This window comes from Heterodontus francisci, chromosome 3 (genome assembly GCF_036365525.1).
Source record: "Heterodontus francisci isolate sHetFra1 chromosome 3, sHetFra1.hap1, whole genome shotgun sequence".
Classification (NCBI taxonomy): Eukaryota; Metazoa; Chordata; class Chondrichthyes; order Heterodontiformes; family Heterodontidae; genus Heterodontus; species Heterodontus francisci.
Window position 1 is genome coordinate 179103194 of NC_090373.1, and position 20042 is coordinate 179123235.

At 45.1% G+C, this 20042-nt stretch overlaps 1 protein-coding gene across 3 annotated transcripts in view; it reads left to right on the forward strand.

Annotated features, from left to right (window-relative positions):
• The window catches only part of mocs1 (molybdenum cofactor synthesis 1), a 30167-nt gene that overhangs the window by 5609 nt on the left and 4516 nt on the right, over positions 1 to 20042 (forward strand). Inside the window, exons 4-10 of one of the 3 annotated variants that reach the window (XM_068027777.1) lie at positions 2599 to 2763; positions 6647 to 6708; positions 8365 to 8476; positions 9920 to 10032; positions 14228 to 14338; positions 15676 to 15796; positions 16734 to 16781. In XM_068027777.1, the coding sequence (XP_067883878.1) occupies positions 2599 to 2763; positions 6647 to 6708; positions 8365 to 8476; positions 9920 to 10032; positions 14228 to 14338; positions 15676 to 15796; positions 16734 to 16781 (732 nt within the window). Of the gene's footprint in view, positions 1 to 2598; positions 2764 to 6646; positions 6709 to 8364; positions 8477 to 9919; positions 10033 to 14227; positions 14339 to 15675; positions 15797 to 16733; positions 16797 to 20042 lie in introns of all 3 variants that reach the window. The other 2 variants (XM_068027779.1, XM_068027778.1) reach the window with 2 other exon arrangements.

Sequence of the window (20042 nt, forward strand, 5' to 3'; positions counted from 1 at the left end):
ATCAGTCGAGTGAACCTTCTCTGAACTGTTTCCAATACAATTATATCCTTTCTTAAGTAAGGAGACCAAAACTGTACACAATACTCTAGAATGAAAGCAAAATACTGCGGATGCTAGAAATCTGAAGGGTCACTGACCCGAAACGTTAACTCTGCTTCTCTTTCCACAGATGCTGCCAGACCTGCTGAGTGGTTCCAGCATTTCTTGTTTTTATTTCACAATACTCTAGATGTAGTCTCACCAATGCCCTGGACAAATGTAGTGAAACATCTCTACTTTTGTTTTCCATTCCCCCTTGCAATAAATGACAACATTCCATTTGCCTTCGTAATCACTTGCTGTATCTGCATAACCTGTTGTGTTTCGTGTACTCAGACACCCAGATCCCTCTGCATCTCAGTTCTGCAATCTCTCTCCATTTAAATAATATGTTGCTTTTCTTTATTTCCGGGCAAAGTGGACAAGTTCACACTTACCCACGTTATACTCCATCTGCCAAATCTTTGCCCGCTTACTTAACCTATCTATATTCCTTTGCAGACTCCTTATGTCCACTTTACAACATACTGTCCTACCTACCTTTGTGTCATCAGCAAACTTAGCAAAATAATTGGCTGTAAAGCGCTTTGGGATATCATGAGGGTGTGAAAAGTGCTATCAAAATGCAATTAAACTTTAAAAAGAAAATCTCTCCCGAACCATTTTTAAATGTAAAAACTTGGAAGCTATTGTAAACAATTAATTTTGAACATTTTGAGGTAATTAATGGAAATTTATAGTTAATTAAAGACTACAGAGGATGTGCCAGCTTGCTAATCGTGTTCTAAGACAGAAATGTAGAAACAGGAGTTGGGTAAGATGAGAGAAAAAAAGTGGCGAGTGGTGGGGGTGGGGTCACTTGACATCACAAGATGAGCTGTCGCTGAGACAGGTGAGAATGTGATGGGGAACTTGGCCCTGGAAAAGGTTTCCCCCTATGGCTGCTTCACAAGGCTGCTAGCCTCTGCCTCTCAGTACTGCTAGACACTTGGTTGCCCAATGCTCCCAGATGCTTTTCCAGGACCCAGACCTCTCCACTGCCATCCTTTCTGTGTGCTGGGACCTCCACTCAGTAACTACACTCCCTGTGCTGTCGGATATCTTGGCCTCCCTCCCCCAGTGTGTCCTGATCCCATCACTACCCCAGGGGAGGCTGTGGTGTAATGGTAATGTTACTGAATTAGTAATTCAGTGGCCCAAGCTAATGCGCTGGGGACTTGGTTTCAAATCCCACCTGTTAATTCATAAAAACTCTGGAATTGAAAACTAGTCCCAGTAATGGTGAAATGAAATTACCATCGATTGTCATAAAAACCCATCTGGTTCACGAATGCCCTTCAGGGAAGGAAATCTGCTGTCCTTACCTGGTCTGGCCTACATGTGACTCCAGACCCACAGCAATGTGGTTCACTCTTAACTGCCCTCTGAAATGGCTCAGCAAGCCACTCAGTTGTTCAGGGCAATTACAGATGGACAACAAAAGCTGGCCTTGCCAGCGACACTCACATCCCGTGAAAGAATTAAAAAAAAAAACCCTGGGACTTTCCTAGTGCCCAGATGTCATCTCCCCATGAGCCCAGGACTAGCTCCCAATGTTGCTAAACCAGGTTCTCTAATGCTGCTATACCCTGGGACCCTCTGCTAGACTCTGAAATCCCTCCCCTCCCCCAGTCTAGCGTTGAACTTCTCTGAGCAGCATTAATAGAAGCTCCTGATTGACCTCAGAATGTGGCTATTTGCAGCCTTTCCTCTAGAGGATGCAGTTGAGCAGGTAGATGGTCTGCTTTTTGGCTTGGCTCCCTTTTTGTTACTTTAAAGGAACAGGCTGTTTATCTTTAAACACCACTCCAGTTTATCAGCAGGCAGTTTTCCTCAAGGCCGATTTAGCATAGAGCCATCAGGCCATAACCACTGCCCTTGTTGCTCTCGAATAACATACATGTATAACACTGCTGTCCGTAGACATCATCAGACACAGTCATAGAAACATAGAACATAGAAACATAGGAGCAGGAGTAGGCCATTCAGCCCTTTGGGTCTGCACCGCCATTCAATACAATCATAGCTGATCATCCAAACTCAGTACCCTGTTCCCACTTTCTCCCCATACCCCTTGATCCCTTTAGCCCTAAGAACTATATCTAACTCTTTCTCAGCACTCCTCCAATTCTGGCCTCTTGAGTATTCCCGATATTGATCGCTTTATAGTTAACAGCTGAGTCTTCAGCCGAGGTCCGAAGCTCCGGAATTACCTCTCTTAAACCCCTCCACCTTCTCCACCCCTATTCCTTTAAAACTCTTCCGTAAAACCTGTCTTTTTGACCAAGCTTTAGGTTACCTGTTTTAATAACTGCTCACGTGGCTCAGTGTCAGATTTTATTTGATTACGCTGCTACTGGAGATGCTTTATTACGTTAAAAGCGCTAGATAAATGCAAGTTAGTTATTTTGAAAAGAGTTCACCTCTTCAACTGGGCGTTTCCCAACTTTTCTCATGGCTCTGTTTGTTTTCTTCACCACCACCACCCCCCCACCCCCCGTTCCCCCCACCCCCAAACAGCTCAACTACGGAAGCTGGAAAAGCTCAAAACCATCGCAGTCACCACCAACGGCATCAATCTAGCCCGGCTGCTGCCAAGCCTGAAGGAAGCTGGTCTGAATCTGATTAACGTCAGCTTGGATACACTGGTTCCCGCCAAGTTTGAGTTTATCACACGTAGAAGAGGTATGGAATTCCGACTCCGCAGGTATCGCGCTCTGCCCAGGGTGCTGATTCCTAGAGACATCTTCCAAATAACTTGCTCCGAGTGGTTGTTCTTTGTGATTGAGCCTCAGACAGTGACCACCAACGGGAAGGAGCAAACTTGATTCTGTCATTCTCCCAATGTGTGCTTTCAGCCATGGGTCACCATGCAGCAGTTGGGAGCAGGAAACCACCCCCGTCCACATTTATCCCCACTTGCAACCTCCAATTGCTTGCGATCCCCCAACTTGGCCCAGACGAGTGCAGGGCCGCAGCTGCTGGTGCTTTTGCTATCTCCGGACTTTTTTGTTTGCCTTCATTCCTTCTGGATGTCAATGCCGGAGAATGAAATGGGAAGGTGAGCGATATTTTTGGAAAATGTTAATATCTTTTTTCACGCCCCTTTTCCTGGATCACCAGGCAGATGGTTAGACAGCCTGATGCAAGGCCCTGAGCCATGCTTCGGCAGAGCACGTTGCTTGGAGGCGGCGGCCACCTCTGGTTTTCTTCCCCCACCCCCTTCAGGTGGGTGCCTGGCTCTTACCCTGGTCCAGTGTCCTGCAGCATCGTGATTGAAGTCAGCAACTTGAGCGGGGGAGAATCATTACCATCTAATCCCACCCCAACTTCTCACCACCCTTCCTGGGTCAACAGATGGGGGATTGGTGCCCTGTGCTTTACACTACTGTACTGCCAGTGTTCCATTTGTTACAGGTCTGATGGACAAATGCAATCACAGTATTTATATTTGTAGGCTCACTGTTGATGCTTGTTGACTGAAAGTGTAAGTTTAGCTCCTCAGCAATTGGATTGAGCTGAGCTACAGTTTCCCAGGAAAGTCCCAGGTTAACTTATATTAAAAACTTGTTCTTGGGTATGGGGTGATGGTGGGGCTGCGGGGGGTGATGAGGGGCCGGGAGTTTATGGGGCGGCAGGGGGGTGGGGGGTGGAAGCATATGGGTCGGGGGGGTTTAGGGGACAGTGGGTCGCGGTGGGGTATGGGGCGGTGGGCGGGGGGGGAGTATGGGGCCGGGTGGGTGTCAGTGGCGATGCTGCGTCTAGACTGGGTCTGATGTGGAGTTTCACCCAAGACTTTGACCAATCCTCTGTCTCTGGTGAGTCAGCTGATCTGAGTGTGGAAAGCTACAAATGGCTTTCTTGCCGTAGTGATAGGGAGAGGGTTGGCAGCTTGGGCTTCTGCTCCAGTTGATCCCTGCTGTCAGGATCCATATGTGCACCAAATTGAACTCGACTGTGGTCACCACTGTTTGCCATTGCCCACCGCCCCCATGCTGTTTGCGATATTGCCCCTATGCTGCTCGTCTGGTCAGTCATCGATGGTGATCACTTCATTGAGCTACTGAAAGGAGCAACAGGCAACAGTAGAACTGAGCTCAAGGAAACAAGTGAAAAGGGGGAAAATATTGGCAGGGAAAGGTGCAGCAAATTTTGAGTGCAGAACCAGGCCTTTGAGGCGTCATTCTCACTATTCCTCTGACTTTGGTATCACTCAGTGCTCTCACCTCGAGTCAGAGGTCACGGCTTTAAGCCCTACTCCAGAACTTGAGCCCATAATCTCGGCTGAAGCTCCAGTGCAGTACTGCGGGAGTGTTGAAGTGTCAGAGGTGCCATCTTTCGAATGAGCTGTTAAGTGAAGGCCCTGTCTGCTCTTGCAGGTGAATGTAAAAGATCCCGTGGAAGTATTTTTGAGCAAGAGCAGGGGAAGTCTCCCTGATATGATGGCCCATGTTTATCCCTCAGTTACTAAAATAAATTTTCCGGTCAATGTCTCATTGATGTATATGGGATCTTGCTGTGTGCAAATTAGCTGCCACGTTTCCTACATTACAACTGTGACAACACCTCAGAAATTACTTCATTGGCTATGAAGTGCGACGGGGCTTCCTGAGATTGTGAAAGCCCCTAATCAAACACAAGTTTGTCTTTTTATTGTTTTTGGGTATACTGACTGCACTCTCTCACTGCAAGTTAGTGGCAGAGCAAAGAGGCTAAATGCACTGAGTGCACATTGGGTGGCAAGGCCTAAACCTACTTGGCAGTAAAGAGGAGTGAAAATGTTTCCTTCAGGGGGTCGTCTTCTATTGGCTGGCACATGCCCTGATTCTATATTGGGGCCGAAGTCACATTCTAATTGGAGTTTTGATGAGAAACCAAACTACTTCACCCTGGTACTACAATTGTAGTGTGTGTGCCCCCTTTAGTGATACCAGCTATTCCCATCTAACACTATAGCACAAGAGTTCTTGTAATATAATTCCCCTGTCCCCCCAAATCAGATTCCAGCCTTTGTAATCACTCCCAAATACCCATTCTTCAATAGTCAAAACAGCCTTGTATTCTCAAATGTTTGCAATCATTATTCATTCAGTGATCATTTACCTGACCCTTTATAGCGGCTCTGCAGTTTCACTATGATCTCGAATTTTTCAAAGCTCGTGATTGTGCTGACGTTACAAGCAGCTGCCACAGGGTGATGCTGGAAGCCCAACAATGGCAACAGTGAATGCATTCGGTCTCCAGTCTGCTGTAAAACTTGGACCGGCCGCCAAACAGCACTTGAACCTTTCTTCCATAATCTGTCCCCTTTCTCCAATATCTGCCTCTTAATTTTGACTGTGTTAAGGGAAAAGCACGCTTTTTGTGTCAGTCATGTCTCACCTCTGGAGTCAGAAGATTATTGGTTCAATTCCCACTCCAGTGATGTGAAGACAGAATCTGGGCTGACACTCGCAGTGCAGCACTGAGGGAGTGCTGCACTGTTGAAGGTGCCCTATTTTGGCTAAGATGTTACACCGACTAACTTCTCAGGTGAACCTAAAAGATCTCAAGGCACTCTCAAGCGTCTCTCAGCTCAACGTCAGAGAAACCAAAGCAAACCCGCCCCTTACTGCTGAATCCATTTCATACTTGTCGGACTAAACCAGGATGTTGGCACGTTGGTTCCTGAGCCGAACCCATTGCCGAGACGGCAAATTACCATCTGCTTCTGCCCCTACCGAGGCTGCTCTGCCATTGAAACCAGAACTCTTTTCCTGCCACGTCGTGTTTGCCATATCTATTCTGTGTTACACTAAGTCCCACTTACTCTTCAGCTCTTGTTCTTACCCTGTCTTTCACTGGCTCCCTCTTCTCACTCCCCCCATTTATGACCTGTCCCACCTTAGATCCACAAGCTGCTCTAACGTTGTATCCCCATCCGAATGTTCTGGTCTTCTAACTCTAGCCTTCTGTGCATCGCCCCCTGACTCTCCCACCTCTCCTCAAACACCCAGCCTTCAGCCTAACCACCTAGGGATGTGAGCATCGCTGACCAGGCCAGTTTTTATTGCCTGTCTCTAATTTCCCTCGAGAAGGTGGTGGTGAACTGCCTTGAGTACAACTGAGTGCTTTGCTCAGAGGGCAGTTCAGCGTTAGCATTGCTGTGGTCTGGAGTCTCATGCAGGCCAAACCAGGTAATGTCCTTCCCTAAAGGACATTATTGAACCAGTTGGTTTTTTAATCACTATCCAGTAGTTCCATGGTCATCGTCAGTAGCTTTTTTGTTCCAGATTTATTTAAATAACTGCATTTAAATTCCCCAGCTGCCATGGTGGGATTAAAACTCATGGTTCTGGAGCATTAGTCCAAGCCTCTGCAGCGCTGGTCCAGTAACCTAGCCACTGTGCTACTATACTCCGTACCTCAAAGCGTATCTATCTGACTAAGCTTCTAGATGGCCCTCCTAATCACTCCATTCCCGTGTCTGTTTTCTCACATCTAGGAGCACGGTGCCCTGGGATGTTTCTTGCTGTTTAATGCGCTATCAAGATGCATGTAAACCTCCTTGTTCTCTCTTTTTACTCAGGTTTTCACAAGGTGATGGAGGGTATTAACAAAGCTATCGATTTAGGCTATAATCCAGTTAAGGCAAGTGTTTTGAAGTTTTACCTTATCTGCTCTTGTGCTCTTATCAGCCTTGTTGGGGTTGTTCAGTATGAATTTTGACCTTTCACTTCAACTTTTCAACAATTAGAGAGAATGTAGTAAATTAATCAGCACTATTTTAATCACATGGGGTACTGAGCTGGTAATCTTTGCTTTGCTTTCCCAGTGTGAGGCTGACTCGAGTGTCGCTGCATTTCTTGAGGCTTTTTATAAATTGATTGCTTCCTGATTGTAAATACTCCACCAAAAATCCAATGTTTCCCATGTGAAGTTAATGCTAAATGTAATACAGTATATTGACAAGACAATTGACATATTATTGTAACAGAATCAATAATACAAGCACAGTAAAGATTTATAGCAAAAGTTATTCAGCTGCATCGTTTTCTGGAGTCCTCTCTTTTAACCTTTTATTTCTCAAAAGACCTAGATTCATGGGTCCCCCTCCAGTATGACTAGATCCCTTCTCCTTTCCCAGCAAACTAACTCTCCTAATTCTAAATAATGATGAAAGGTCGCAGACCTGAAACGTTAAACTTTGCTTCTTTCTCCACACATGCTGCCTGACCTGCTGAGTATTTCCAGCACTTTCAGTTTTAATTTCTGGTTTCCAGCATCTGTGATATTTTCCTCTTGTCTTCTAATCCTGACATGTGACCACCTAGCATCTCATCCTGAGCACCTAAGGTGCTCTCGGCCAGGGAAGGGTGCAGGGCATACAGCAACTGAAAGAGGTTGGGCATTTGTCTAAATCTCTATCTGAAATAGAGAGGTTGGGCAAAAAGAACGTCACGATGCCAGGTGTGTTTAGGCTCTTTCCCCAAATCTGACCCAGCTATCTGAGCAGTTGATTGGATTGGACTAGCTTGGTAGACATTCCCATTCCATAACCAAAGCTGAACCTGGGAGGCGAGCTTGCATTTTACTCTTTGTTCCTGTAACAAGTTAGACCTGTTCTGGATTCATCAGCTGCCGATGCTTAAGGCTCAGGGTTGTTTTACTAGGTAAAAGCAAAATGCTGCGGATGCTGGAAATCTGAAATAAAAACAAGAAATGCTGGAACCACTCAGCAGGTCTGGCAGCATCTGTGGAAAGAGAAGCAGAGTTAACGTTTCGGGTCAGTTAACACTGCTTCACTTTCCACAGATACTGCCAGACCTGCTGAGTGGTTCCAGCATTTCTTGTTTTTGTTTTACTGGGTGGCTTGGTATTAACCTGAACCTGACTGAGAGTGTCAGGTTACTTACTGGTTCAGTAACCAACTGGAGACGACAGTCACGAGGTACACTGTGGTCTAGCATAAACAGCAAAAAACAACTTGCATTCATGATCTCCAGGGTGTCGCAAATCCCTTGACAGTCAATGAAGTACTTTTGAAGTGTGGTTGCTGTTGTAATGTGGGAAATGGTGCAGCCAGTTGTGCACAGCAAGCTCCCAGAAGTTAAAATGAGCTAATGGCCAGATAATGCGTTTTTAAATGATATTGGTTGGGATACTGGGCGTAACTCCCTTGCTCTTCTTAGAATCGTACTAACTGAGAGGTCAGACTTGGCCCTCAGTTTAACGCCTTGTTTGAAAGACAGTGTAAACACAATGGAAGTCACAGCAACTGACCTTTCCTCTTCAACCTTTGCTTAGGTGAACTGTGTAGTAATGAGGGGTCTGAATGAGGATGAGCTCTTGGACTTTGTCAAGCTGACCGAGAAGAAGCCTCTGGATGTGCGGTTTATTGAGTACATGCCATTCGATGGTGCGTATACATCAGAGTAAAAATTATTCGAGCGTGTGGGACTGGGTCAGTGCAGCGAAGCTTGATTGACCTGACCACAGTGCTGGGCTGACGCAGCATTCCTGGTTGATGTGCCACCAGGGCTGCTGGGTGAGCTTTATAATGGGACATGTTCCCCCCCCCCCCCCCACCCGTCTGCCATGAATTGAAAATCTAATTCTTCCCATTGCCAAAAAGTTTATTGTCACGTGAAGAATACATTCATGCCGTTGTGATTGGAACTGTTTTTGTTAGCCCATTTTCACAGTTCTTAAGCTGTTAAACATCCCCACCTCCCCTTTTCTCTCTTCCCCACCACCCACCCCAATCAAGTTCAGAAGCACCAGCCTTCCTAGCGAGCTAATTGACAAGCGATCAGAACCAAGGACCACTTTTCCCTCCGTAGCATTGAGGCTAATTGTACAACTTGAGCTGTTGCTCCAGCAGATGTAGTGAGGAGGATAACTGTAGGCTGCAGGAAGATGGGCAGAAAAGTGGCAAATGGAACTCAACCCAGAGAAGTGTGAGGTGATGTATTTAGGGAAGTCAAACAAGGCAGAGGCATACACGATTAATGGGAAAATGCTGAGAGGCATAGAGGAAGTGAAGGACCTTGGAGTGAATGTCCACAGATCCCTGAAGGTAGTAGGACAGGTCGATAAGGTGGTTTAGAAGGCATATGGAATCCTTTCTTTTATTGGCTGAGGTATAGAATACAAGAGCAGGGAGGTTATGCTGGAACTGTATAACTCATTGGTTAGGCCACAACTTGAGTACTGTGTGCAGTTCTGGTCACCTCATTACAGAAAGGATGTAATCGCACTAGAGAGGGTACAGAAGAGATTTATGAGGATGTTGCCAGGACTGGAAAAATGCAGCTATGAGGAAAGATTGGATAGGGTGGGGTTGTTCTCCTTGGAACAGAGAAGGCTGAGGGGAGATCTGGAATGCACTGCCTGAAAAGATGGTGGAAGCAGATTCAATAATAACTTTGAAAAGGAAATTGATAAATATTTGAAGGGAAAAATTTGCAGACTGGGGGGAAAGAGCTGGGGAGTGGGACTGATTGGGTAACTCTTTCAAAAGAGCTGGCACGATGGGCCAAATAGCCGCCTCCTGCTGTAAGATGCAGTTTGTATGAAAAAGGAGTTGGTTGGGGTAGATAGAAATGGAGACTGAAAATGCTGGCCTAGGACAAGGTAAAAGGCCAACACTATGGGTGCAGACTGGCCCAGTTTCACCAGGGCTATGAATGGATTCTCCACCACAAGCATCAGTTCTACCTGTGTAAGTTTCTCAGTCGATTGGCTTGAGGACGGTGGATTCCTCTGCATCTGGCTAGCCCAAAAAATAAATTGCCTGGGATCGACTCTGACGCTGTCTCACTTTTACAACTCCTTTTCTTTTTGACATTTGTTGTGCTAGGTAACAAGTGGAATTTTAAGAAGATGGTGAGCTACCAGGAGATGCTGGGCACCATTAAACAGAGGTGGCCTGATCTGGAGAAGCTGCCTTCAGGAGCCTCCGACACCGCAAAGGTAACTCCGCAACTTCCGGATGAAGCAGTCAGGGAGGAGGGTATTCAAGTGGGCAAAACCTACATTTCTAAAAAGTGATTGAGACAACTGCAGGTTTAATTTCCTCTATACAGTACCTTGTTTGCATTCATTCCTATTTTAATGCGGTCATCAATCTGTTCGACATGTTAGTTGTAATCTTAGAGTCAGAGGTTGTGGGTTCAAGTCCCGCTCCAGAGACTGGAGTACACAATCTAGGCTGATAACTCCAGTGCAGTACTGAGGGAGTGCTGCACTATCGGAAGAGCAAACTTTTGCATGAGACTTTAAGGCCTCACAGGTGGATGGAACAGATTCCACAGCATTAATTTGAAGAGGTGCAAAGGGGGTTCTCCCCACTGTCCTGGCCAATATTTACCCCTCAACCAACATCTCAAAATATGGATTATCTGATCATTATCACATTGCTGTGTGTGGGAGCTTGCTGTGCACTAATAGGCTGCCATGTTTCCTACATCACAATAGAACTGCATTTCAGAAGTACTTCATTGGCTTTAAAGCATTTTGGGATGTCCTAAGATTGTGAAAGCCCCTATATAAACACAAGACTTTTTTACCTTTCCAATTCCATTTCTTTAAAAAATGATAACCAGCACACAAGTCACAGCGTGCCGAAAGCAGTGAAACCTGCTCCTGAGCCAGAATAGGCCATTCAGCCCCAACAGCCTGCTCTGTCCTCCGAGCATGTTTGATTATTTTATCCCTATCCTGCCACCTGGTTGAATGCAGGCTCTGAACCAGCTCCATACTCTAGGTTCGCCACCCATTCACTCTGCAGGACCTTGACCAGTTCTGTTAAAGTACCTGCTGTTCTAATTCTGGGCATGTTCAAAAAGTCTAAAACCCATAACTGCACCAATAAATTTTCACCGCACTCTCTACTTTTTTTTTAAACAAGAGGCCTAATATATTTATTAATAGGGAAACTTTATCTCAAGGTCACAGTAAGTCTTTTGTACAATAAACCTCTTGTACAGAATCCTCTGGCATCTCCCAATTTTGCAACTACAGGTCTGTCAGCATCTGAAAAGGCAAACGATTCTTTATGCTCGGTTTAAAAAAAACTCCCGATGCCAAGATTTTAACCTGTCTATTTTTGGTGGCCAAGGGTTACGAAACGATATGGAACCAAGGATTTAAGATGCAGATCAGCCATGTTATCATTGAATGGCAGAACAGGCTCGAGGGGCTGAATGGCCTCCTCCTGTTTCTATGATGCTCCTCTCCTTGAGAGCTGAGAGCGCTGCAGTGCATTTCCAAATATGTTTGTATTGGTTTCAAGAAGTTTGCTGTTTTCTCTTTTAATACCAGATTAACAGAGCGAAGGCACCTCTCCCTACGACCCACAAAAATATTAGCCAAAATGAGTTTAGGGAAGTCCTAACCCCTTTTTCCCCACCCCACGCACCCACACCCCTCAGCCAAATGCAATGGGCTTGAGGCCAGGTTCCTGTCGATCAGATACAGTATGGGATTGTAGGAGTAGCAAATCAGTTAAACACTGATGCACTGAGCTTGGATGCAAGGTTCTTGGGGGGGAAGCGTACTTTCTGGTGCAAGTGCCGAGTGGTTAACAAGCAGGAGGTTGCGAGTTCAAATCCCACCATGGCAAGTTCTGAAATTGAATTCAATAAATATGGTCACTTGTGGACTGACGCTGGCTAAAATGACTAGTACTGTCAGATTGTTGTAAAAAAAAAACTCCTGCTTCAAGATCATCCTTCAGTGAAGGAACCTGTCACCCCTAGCCAGACAATGTGATTGAGTCTTAATATTCTAAGGGCAAGCAGTAAATACCATCAGCCACATCTGACTTTTTTTTTAAAAAAAAGCTTTTTTTTCTGTAGCGCTTGTGAAGTTCCTGATTTAGAAATGCTTGCTGTATATAAAAAAAAAAGTGGAATCAATTCCAATTCCCATACTGTTGACATCGGATCTTAAAAATAAAGTTTTTAAAATCATTTTCATCACTAAGTTTACAGTTTTTTTCCCCCTAGTTGGTGGATGGGTGAAAACAGGTTTCCTCCAGATTCTCTCTGGTTTACATGGATCCTGGAATGCATGTGGATTAGTGAAGTCGTCATACCAGTAACGTAATGGCAACTAACACGCAACAGGCCTGATGATGTCACTGCATGTTCCAGGATCCAGCTATTTATTGCAAAGAGATTGGAGTACACGAATAATGACGTCTTGCCAAGATTGTAGAATTTTGGTGAGACTGCATCTAGAATACAGTGTGCAGTTTTGGTTTCCGCATTTAAGAAAGGATATTCCTTACATTGGAGGCGGTACAGCAAAGGTTCACTAGATTGGTCCCTGGGTTGAGGGGGTTGTCCTATGATGAGAGGCTGAGTAAATTGGGACTATATTCTCTGGAGTTTGGAAGAATGAGAGGCGATCTTATTGAAACACAAGATTATGAAGGGGCTGGATAGGGTAGACACAGATTGTTTCCACTGGTCGAGGAATCTAAAACACGGGGGCACAGTCTCAGGATAAGGGGCTGATCGTTTTGGACTGAGAGGGGGAGAAATTACTTCATGCAAATGGTTGTGAATCTTTGGAATTGTCTACCCTAGAGGTCTGTGGATGATCCATTGTTGAATATATTCAAGATTGAGATCAGTAGAATTTTGATCTCTCGGAATCAAGGGATCTGGGTAGCGGGCTGGAAAGTGGAGTTGAAGCCTAAGATCGGCCATGATCGTATTGAATGGCAGAGCAGGCTCAATGGGCCACGTAGTCTACTCATCCTATTTCTTGTGCTCGGAGTGAAATTCTGGCCCGCAGGTAATTTAAGGTGATTCTTTCAGCAGTCTGAAAAAGAATGCAAGTACTTGCTTTTACACAGAGGCCTTCATATCCACTGAATGCCCCAGAGCATTTCCCAGCCAATGAGTAATTAGATTTGACCTACAAACAAATATAGCAGCCAATTTGCACACAGCAAGGCGATTAGATCTGCTTATGTTTCGTTTACTGAAAGATAAATGTTGGTCACGTTCCTCCAGTGTTTTTTCAAATAAGACCTGTAGGATCTTTTACCTCCGGCAGTGCAGCCTTCCCTCAGCACTGCATTGAAGCTAGATTGTGCGCTCAACTTGACAGTACTGTAAGAGTCCTATACTGAACCAAGCATGCAGCAATGTGCAGTTTTAAAGATGGGGCAAATGTGCATTGTATTTTTAACAAATCTCCCTGCTCTGCAGAGTCCTTTTTGTTCCTCACTATGGTATCGGCTTCAGAAATAAATTGAATAAAAACCCAGAACTATTGGAGCTGCAGTCAACGCCCATAAAGTTGGAGTTGGTCAACTTAGAAATAATTGTGGGCTGTTACTTTTAGCCAAATTCTTCCTGAAATTTCGTAATCAAAATAGAAGCTGATTTTTTGCTTTTATTTTTCCACCGAACTTACCCAGGTTATTGGCTCCCAATTTCTAGCCCCCCCCCCCCCCCCCCCCCCCCCCCCCACCCCAGCCCCGATTTTTCACTGAGTGGGAAAAAAATTTGAAAAATATCAAATAACATCTGAGTTTTTAAATCGGCTTTTAATAATTGGAGCTTAGAAATGAGGAAATTCGCTTACACGGGATCTCCTGCCTGACACCATACAGCTTCTGTACTGGGGTTTGAAGTTAGCCGGTTGTAGATTTTTTTTTTTTTTTTATTACTCAAACCTACATTGGCTCCCAGTCATTTTAAAATTCTCACCCGTGTTTTCAAATCCCTCGCCCCTCCTCCAGCCCAATTTTAATCATTGTTGCTGATCCCGGTGCCTCGCGTGGATTAGTTTGCATGGTCGTTCATTTGAGCAAGAGGACGATGGGGATCCCATTCCCCTTCTCCCCCATGGTGGAATAGCTCGCTACCACTTACACTGTTCAGGTGCTCAAGTAAAGACTAGTCTCTCGGGCAAGGTACCTAGGGACAGCTTACCCAGCAAGAATCAGTCGAGGGGAACACTGGAGAATTTTTGTTTTGCAGCCCAATCATTTTGGAGGCCTTTTGAAGCGGACCCGAAGCTGCCCCTCCCTCTCTCTGACCCAGAACATGCGCATTATTTTATCCTGTCCGTGGGTGATCCTTAAAAGCAAAAGAAAAGAGGGATCTGACTCCCCATGAGGAAATAATCTCCAGACCTTTTCCTTCAGGCTTACAAGGTGCCCGACTCCCAGGGCCGAATTGGATTCATCACCTCCATGTCGAAACATTTCTGCGGCTCCTGCAATCGGCTAAGGATCACTGCCGATGGAAATCTAAAGGTAAGAGCCCTGGACACACCAAGCCTTTTTGGTTTGCCCTCCCTGTCAGGTAGGTGTTCAGGCCTGCATCTTGAAAATGATGAGCTTCCATGACCACCACCCCCACCCCCCGATTCCCATCTGGAGCTGCTCCAAGTGAAGTGTTTTGATAATGAGGAACTGCTACATAGCTGAAAACAGAGTAGTAGGGCTTACTCATACTGGCAATAGGTGGGAAGTGGTGTTCCACAGGGATTGGTGCTGGGACCAATGTTGTTCACTATTTACATAAAAGTTAGCAGTTCACCAGTCCTCCAGCGCCACATCTGTAGCCAGTGAGGATTGGTCAGAGCCTCTGCTATTTTTCCACCCCCCACCTCCCCTTTGCTTCTCTTAGCCTGAGATGCATTACATCAGAGCCTGACAATTTATCCACTTTCACTTTAATATTACGTCTCTCTATGTTTATCGCATCCGATATTTCACACTTCTTCTCCTCCTTAACCACAATATCTGCGTCATCTCCCTCTTTTGTGATTCATTCAAAGCCATGCCCATATTTTCTGCTTCCGAAACCTCGGATAGACCATACTTGGAATACTGTGATCCGTTGTGGTTTCCACATTCTAGCGAGACTAGAACTGAGAGCTTATACCAATCAGGACAAAATGAACAGGTCGGGAATCTAGAAGAGAAGGCTAAGTGGTGACTGGAGAGGTCTTTAATGTTCTGTAAAAAGTTTGATGGGGTAGATGTAGAGATGATTTTTCCACTTGTTGGCGGGACCATAAATATGAGATAGTAAATAAATGCAATAGGGAATTTAGGAGAAACTTCTTTATCCAGAGAGTGGTTAGAATGTGGAATTCGCTACCACAAGGAGGAATTGAGGCGAGTAACTTTGATGCATTTAAGGGGAACCTAGTTAAGCACAGGAGGGAGAAAAAATTGGAACATATGCTGAGTGTGGTTCGTGGAGGAGCATAAACACTGGCATTGACCAAACGGGCTGAATGGCCTGTTTCAGTGCTCTAAGTACTTTATAATACTTTAGTGAGGAGAGTCATTAGTGTTTATTATTTGCCCGATGTATTTATTTTCTACCTTCCAAAGCTGTTGCATTTAATTTTAAGGCCCCGAGTTTTCTGATTGTGCACTTTCCATTTAGTTTTAACTCAGATTTGCTTCCTGCTGATTTCACTCAATTTCTCTGACTCCCCCCAGCCCCGGAATTTGAATTTAAACAGGTCTGGAATTCCAGAGATGAGGGTCACCTAAAACGGCAAGATCTGCTAAAACTGAGTCTCCAGGGAATTGTCTAGATTTCCACAGTCACGCTGTTTTGTTTTGATGTGTAGGTGTGCCTCTTCGGGAATACTGAAGTATCCCTGAGGGATGTGCTGCGGTCCGGAGCCACAGAAGAAGACATGCTGGAGATTATCGGGGCCGCAGTGAGCAGGAAGAAGCAGCAGCACGCGGGTAAGGTTACAGGTGCTGCTTGTTGTTCCAAGAAGGGAGGTTCAAAACGGGGTCAAAATTATGGGACGTAAATAAGGAGAAAGTGTTTGCTGTGTCAGGAAGGTCAGTAACCAGAGGACAAAGATTTAAGGCAAGTGGCAAAAGAACTAGTGGGGGAAAATTAGATTTTTTTTGTGTGATGGTTTGTTACGATCTAGAATACACTGCCTGAAAGAATGGTGGAAGCAGATCAATAGTAACTTTTAAAAGGGAATTGGATAAATACTTTGAAGGGGGAAAATGTTCAGGTCTCTGAGGAAAGAGTAGGGGATTGGATAGCTGTCAAAAAGCTGGCACAGGCACATAACCAATAGGGTACCGTAGTCACCTATCTCCAGAGTTTAAAATCGCTAATCCATGCTTGGGATGATCAGGGAATATGTTCTTTTATAAGTAATATTTAACTAATTGATCATTTCAGAGGTTCAGATCTGAATGTTGAACTCTCAACTAGGAGATCCTGAGGTTAATGTAAATTAAGACTGGGGAGTGGGCCTGCTGGCTGCACCATAGATGACTGTTTGGGGGAGGACACCGTTGGGACTGTTCAAACACTCCTGTAGGCAGATAATTCACTGACACTTTCCAGACTTACGGATGAAGATTTGGATGAGGAACAACACAGGGCTAAGGGGAAAAGGCAGCAGAGTGGGACTAATTGGATAGCTCTTTCAAAGAGACAACACAGGCATGATGGGCCAAATGACCTCATTCTGTGTTGGAAGATTCTTCAAACAAAAAGGACTGTATTCTCGTTTATAAACCACTTATTTATGATAGGTTTTTTTTCATCGATAATTGAGCTAGAGATGAGGATAACAAGTTTTCAGGTCAGTTATTGGAAGACAGGCAATTTTAGTTATTCACTTCCACCTTTTATCTGTTGCTTCCTTTACAGGGATGTTCAACATATCACAGATGAAAAACAGGCCCATGATCCTGATTGGTGGGTGATGAAGCAGTACGTACTATTAACTTTTTAATTTACGAATAAGCATAGTCTTCCTCCTCTTCTCTCATCGTGATTCCTTCCTTCTGTGCCTGTTTTTTCAAGTGAGGGCATCTGCAGGAGCTTCTGGGATTTGGAAGCCATTTCCTGGCTGTGATAAATTGTAGATAATTCCCATCATTTACCCCCTACCACTGCCAACTGCCACCCAACACCCAGACAGGCTGAGACACAATCACAGTTGAGCTTGCATGGCAGTTTTAATGTAAAACAAAACCCAATGTCCAGTGCGTAATAAAAACAAGCCAACCACGTTTGCATTTATATAGTGCCTTTAATGCCTATTCTAAGGTGCAATTTGACACCGAACCATGGAAAGCAGTATGAGGACAGGTGACCAAAAGCTTGGTCAAAAGAGGTGGGTTTGAAGTTGCGTCTTAGAGGGAGAGAGAGATGCAGAGCTTTAGGGAGGGAAGTCCAGGTTTAGAAATGGAATTCCAGAGCTTAAGAGTCTCGGCAGCTGAAGGCACAGCTGCTAGTGGTACAGCAAATAAAGTCAGGATGCTCGAGGCCAGAATTGGAGGAGCACAGTGATCTTGAAGGGTTGTAGGGCTGAGGGAGTTTACAGAAATAAGGAAGGGTGGGGCCACAGAGGGATTTGAAAACTAAAAAGAGAATTCTCAAGACTGGGGAAGTTAGGGACCAGCGCCAAAGACTAGATTACAGTGACAAACTTTAAGCAGATTCACGCAGAGAGATGGCGGGTTCTAATGAGGGAGCTAAACACCAGGGCCAAGGCAGCTGAAACCTCTGCCAGTGATGGTGTGTGGAAGGAGAGGGTGATGATGATATACAGAAGACCATGGGCAGAGGAATGAGGTGTTGGCAAGGGGACATGGAGCAGGAGGCGATTGCAGAGATGGGGTGTGAGTAAAGTCCATGGAAAGATTCATAGACGAGGTCCAGATTTTCGAACTGAATGCTTTTGGTGATGAGCCAGTATAAGTCACTGAGGACTGGGGTGATGAGTGAGAGGAACGTAGCGCAAGGAAGGATATGTGGACCAGTCATGGACTCTGATTTGCATATTGAGAGTTGCACATACTGAAAGAGGGAGATGAAGAAAGGAGTCAAATGGAAAGTACATGGGGGCTTTCAGCCTCCTGCCCCTGAGCAGCCTTCCAAAAGGGCATTGGTAGTGGTCTTTGAGCTCACCATCTCTCTTTCCCCAGCCTACTACCCTCCACTGCCCCTTCCCCCACATACTTTGTGGAGAAACTATTTCCTCTGGTGGGACAATGAAGAACAAAGGGACATTATCCAAAAATTAGAGCTCATCCATTCAGGAGCAAGATTTGGAAACGCTTCTATTCCAGAAAGTGGGACCCCTCCCAAAACTCTGTGGATGCTGTGGGACAATTGAAGCTTTCAGATCTGCGATTGACTCTTTTTTGGGATAAGGATATCAATTGCTATGCAGCAAAGACAGGCTAATGGAGTTGAGGTATCAGATCAGCTGTGATCTAATTAAATAGCGGAGCAGGCCCGAGGCCCTGAGTGGTCTTACTCCTGGTTCCTAATGCCCTGCCTGTCCACCCCCCACGCCCCTTCACCCCACCCCCACAGACCTCCATTAACAGACCCAAAGAATGGGTTACTCCATGAAGGGGAAGAATGTAATTCAGAGTAATATGGTGTTTAGCATCCCGTTGAGAGCATGGTTGCTATTGTTTGGCGCTTCTCAAAGGCATCTCAGCAGGTGAGCCTTGGCATGGATCCCAGGAATTTGCTGCCTTTTTGCTGAGGCAGGAAATAATTTTGAGATGTAACACAAATTTGTCCATATGCTTAATCCCCGGGTGGATCGCCTGATCCAGGCTCAGCAGTTTGCAGCCAAATATTTTTATTTATTATTTTTAGCAAGAGGATATGGGAAGGGAATGTGACATTGTGGCTTGGCTAGGTATTATTTAAATTTTGTTTTTAAATTTCTTTGGGCAAAAAGAAGGAAATGAACGAATCTCTTCAGCAGCAGACTCTCGCGTGCTTTAATGTTATATCTAAATCCTCAATTCCCCATGCTCTGCACTATCCCCACAGTCTATTTAGGTCCTGTGATAGAAACAGAGGTCTTGGAGACCGTGAATCAGTAATTGTTCACACTTCACTAGCTGAGTGAGTAACTGCTTTATTACTATGGAATACTACAGCACAGAAAGCAGCCATTTGGCCCATCGTGCCTGTGCTGGCTCTTTGAAAGGGCTATCCAATTAGTCCCACTCCCCTGCCCTTTCCTCTGAGCCCTGCAGTTTTTTTTCCTTTTCAAGTATTTATCCAGTTCCCTTTTATTATTTGAACCACTTCTACCAGCCCGTCAGGCAGTCTGTTCAAGATCATAACAACTTACTATGTAAAAAAAAAAAAAGAAATTTTGTTCCCATCTCCCCTTGGGTTCTTTTGCCGGTTCTCTTAAATTATTGCTCGCATGTGCGTACGTGTGCATAGTTGGTAGCACACTGACCTCCAAGTCAGAAGGTTGTTGATTTAAGTCCCACTCCCAAGACTTGAGCACAAATTCTAGGCTGACACTCCAGTGCAGCGCTGAAGGTGTGCTGCACTGTCAGAGCTGCTGTCTTTCAGATGAAATGTAAAACCGAGGTCCTGTCTGCCCCCTCGGGTGGACGCAAAAGATCTCTTGGTACTATTTTGAAGAACAAGGGAGTTCTCCCTGGATGTCCTGGTCAATATTTATTGTGCAACCAAAACCACTGAAGCAGATTATCTGGTCACTTATTGCAGAGTTATTTCTGGGAGCTTGCTGTGTGTAAATTGGCTGACGCGTTCCCTACATGACAACAGTGAGTGCACTTTCTTTTGTAAAGTGTTTTGGGACAACCTGAGCTTGTGAACAGTGCTATAGAAAGAACAAGTCTTTCTTTTAATGTACTTGTATCAAGTGGGAACATAGCCGGTGAGCATCGGTTCACACAGGAAATCCATCTCCTCTGGGCCTGATCCCATCCACGCGCGCACTTTTCAGTAAGATCACCAGATATGAGCATATGACGGGCAGGAAAGGGCCATCTGGCACATCGAGCCTGTCCAGTATTGTCAAGGCTGGCAAGACAATTCCTTCCCCTCCCTCTACCCTGCAGCCATGTAAACTTCAGGAAGACGCAAAAAAAAAGCAGGGGCAATAAGGGAAACATTAATCTAGTAAATTTCTCTCTAAACCCCTCTGACAGTCGAATATTGTAA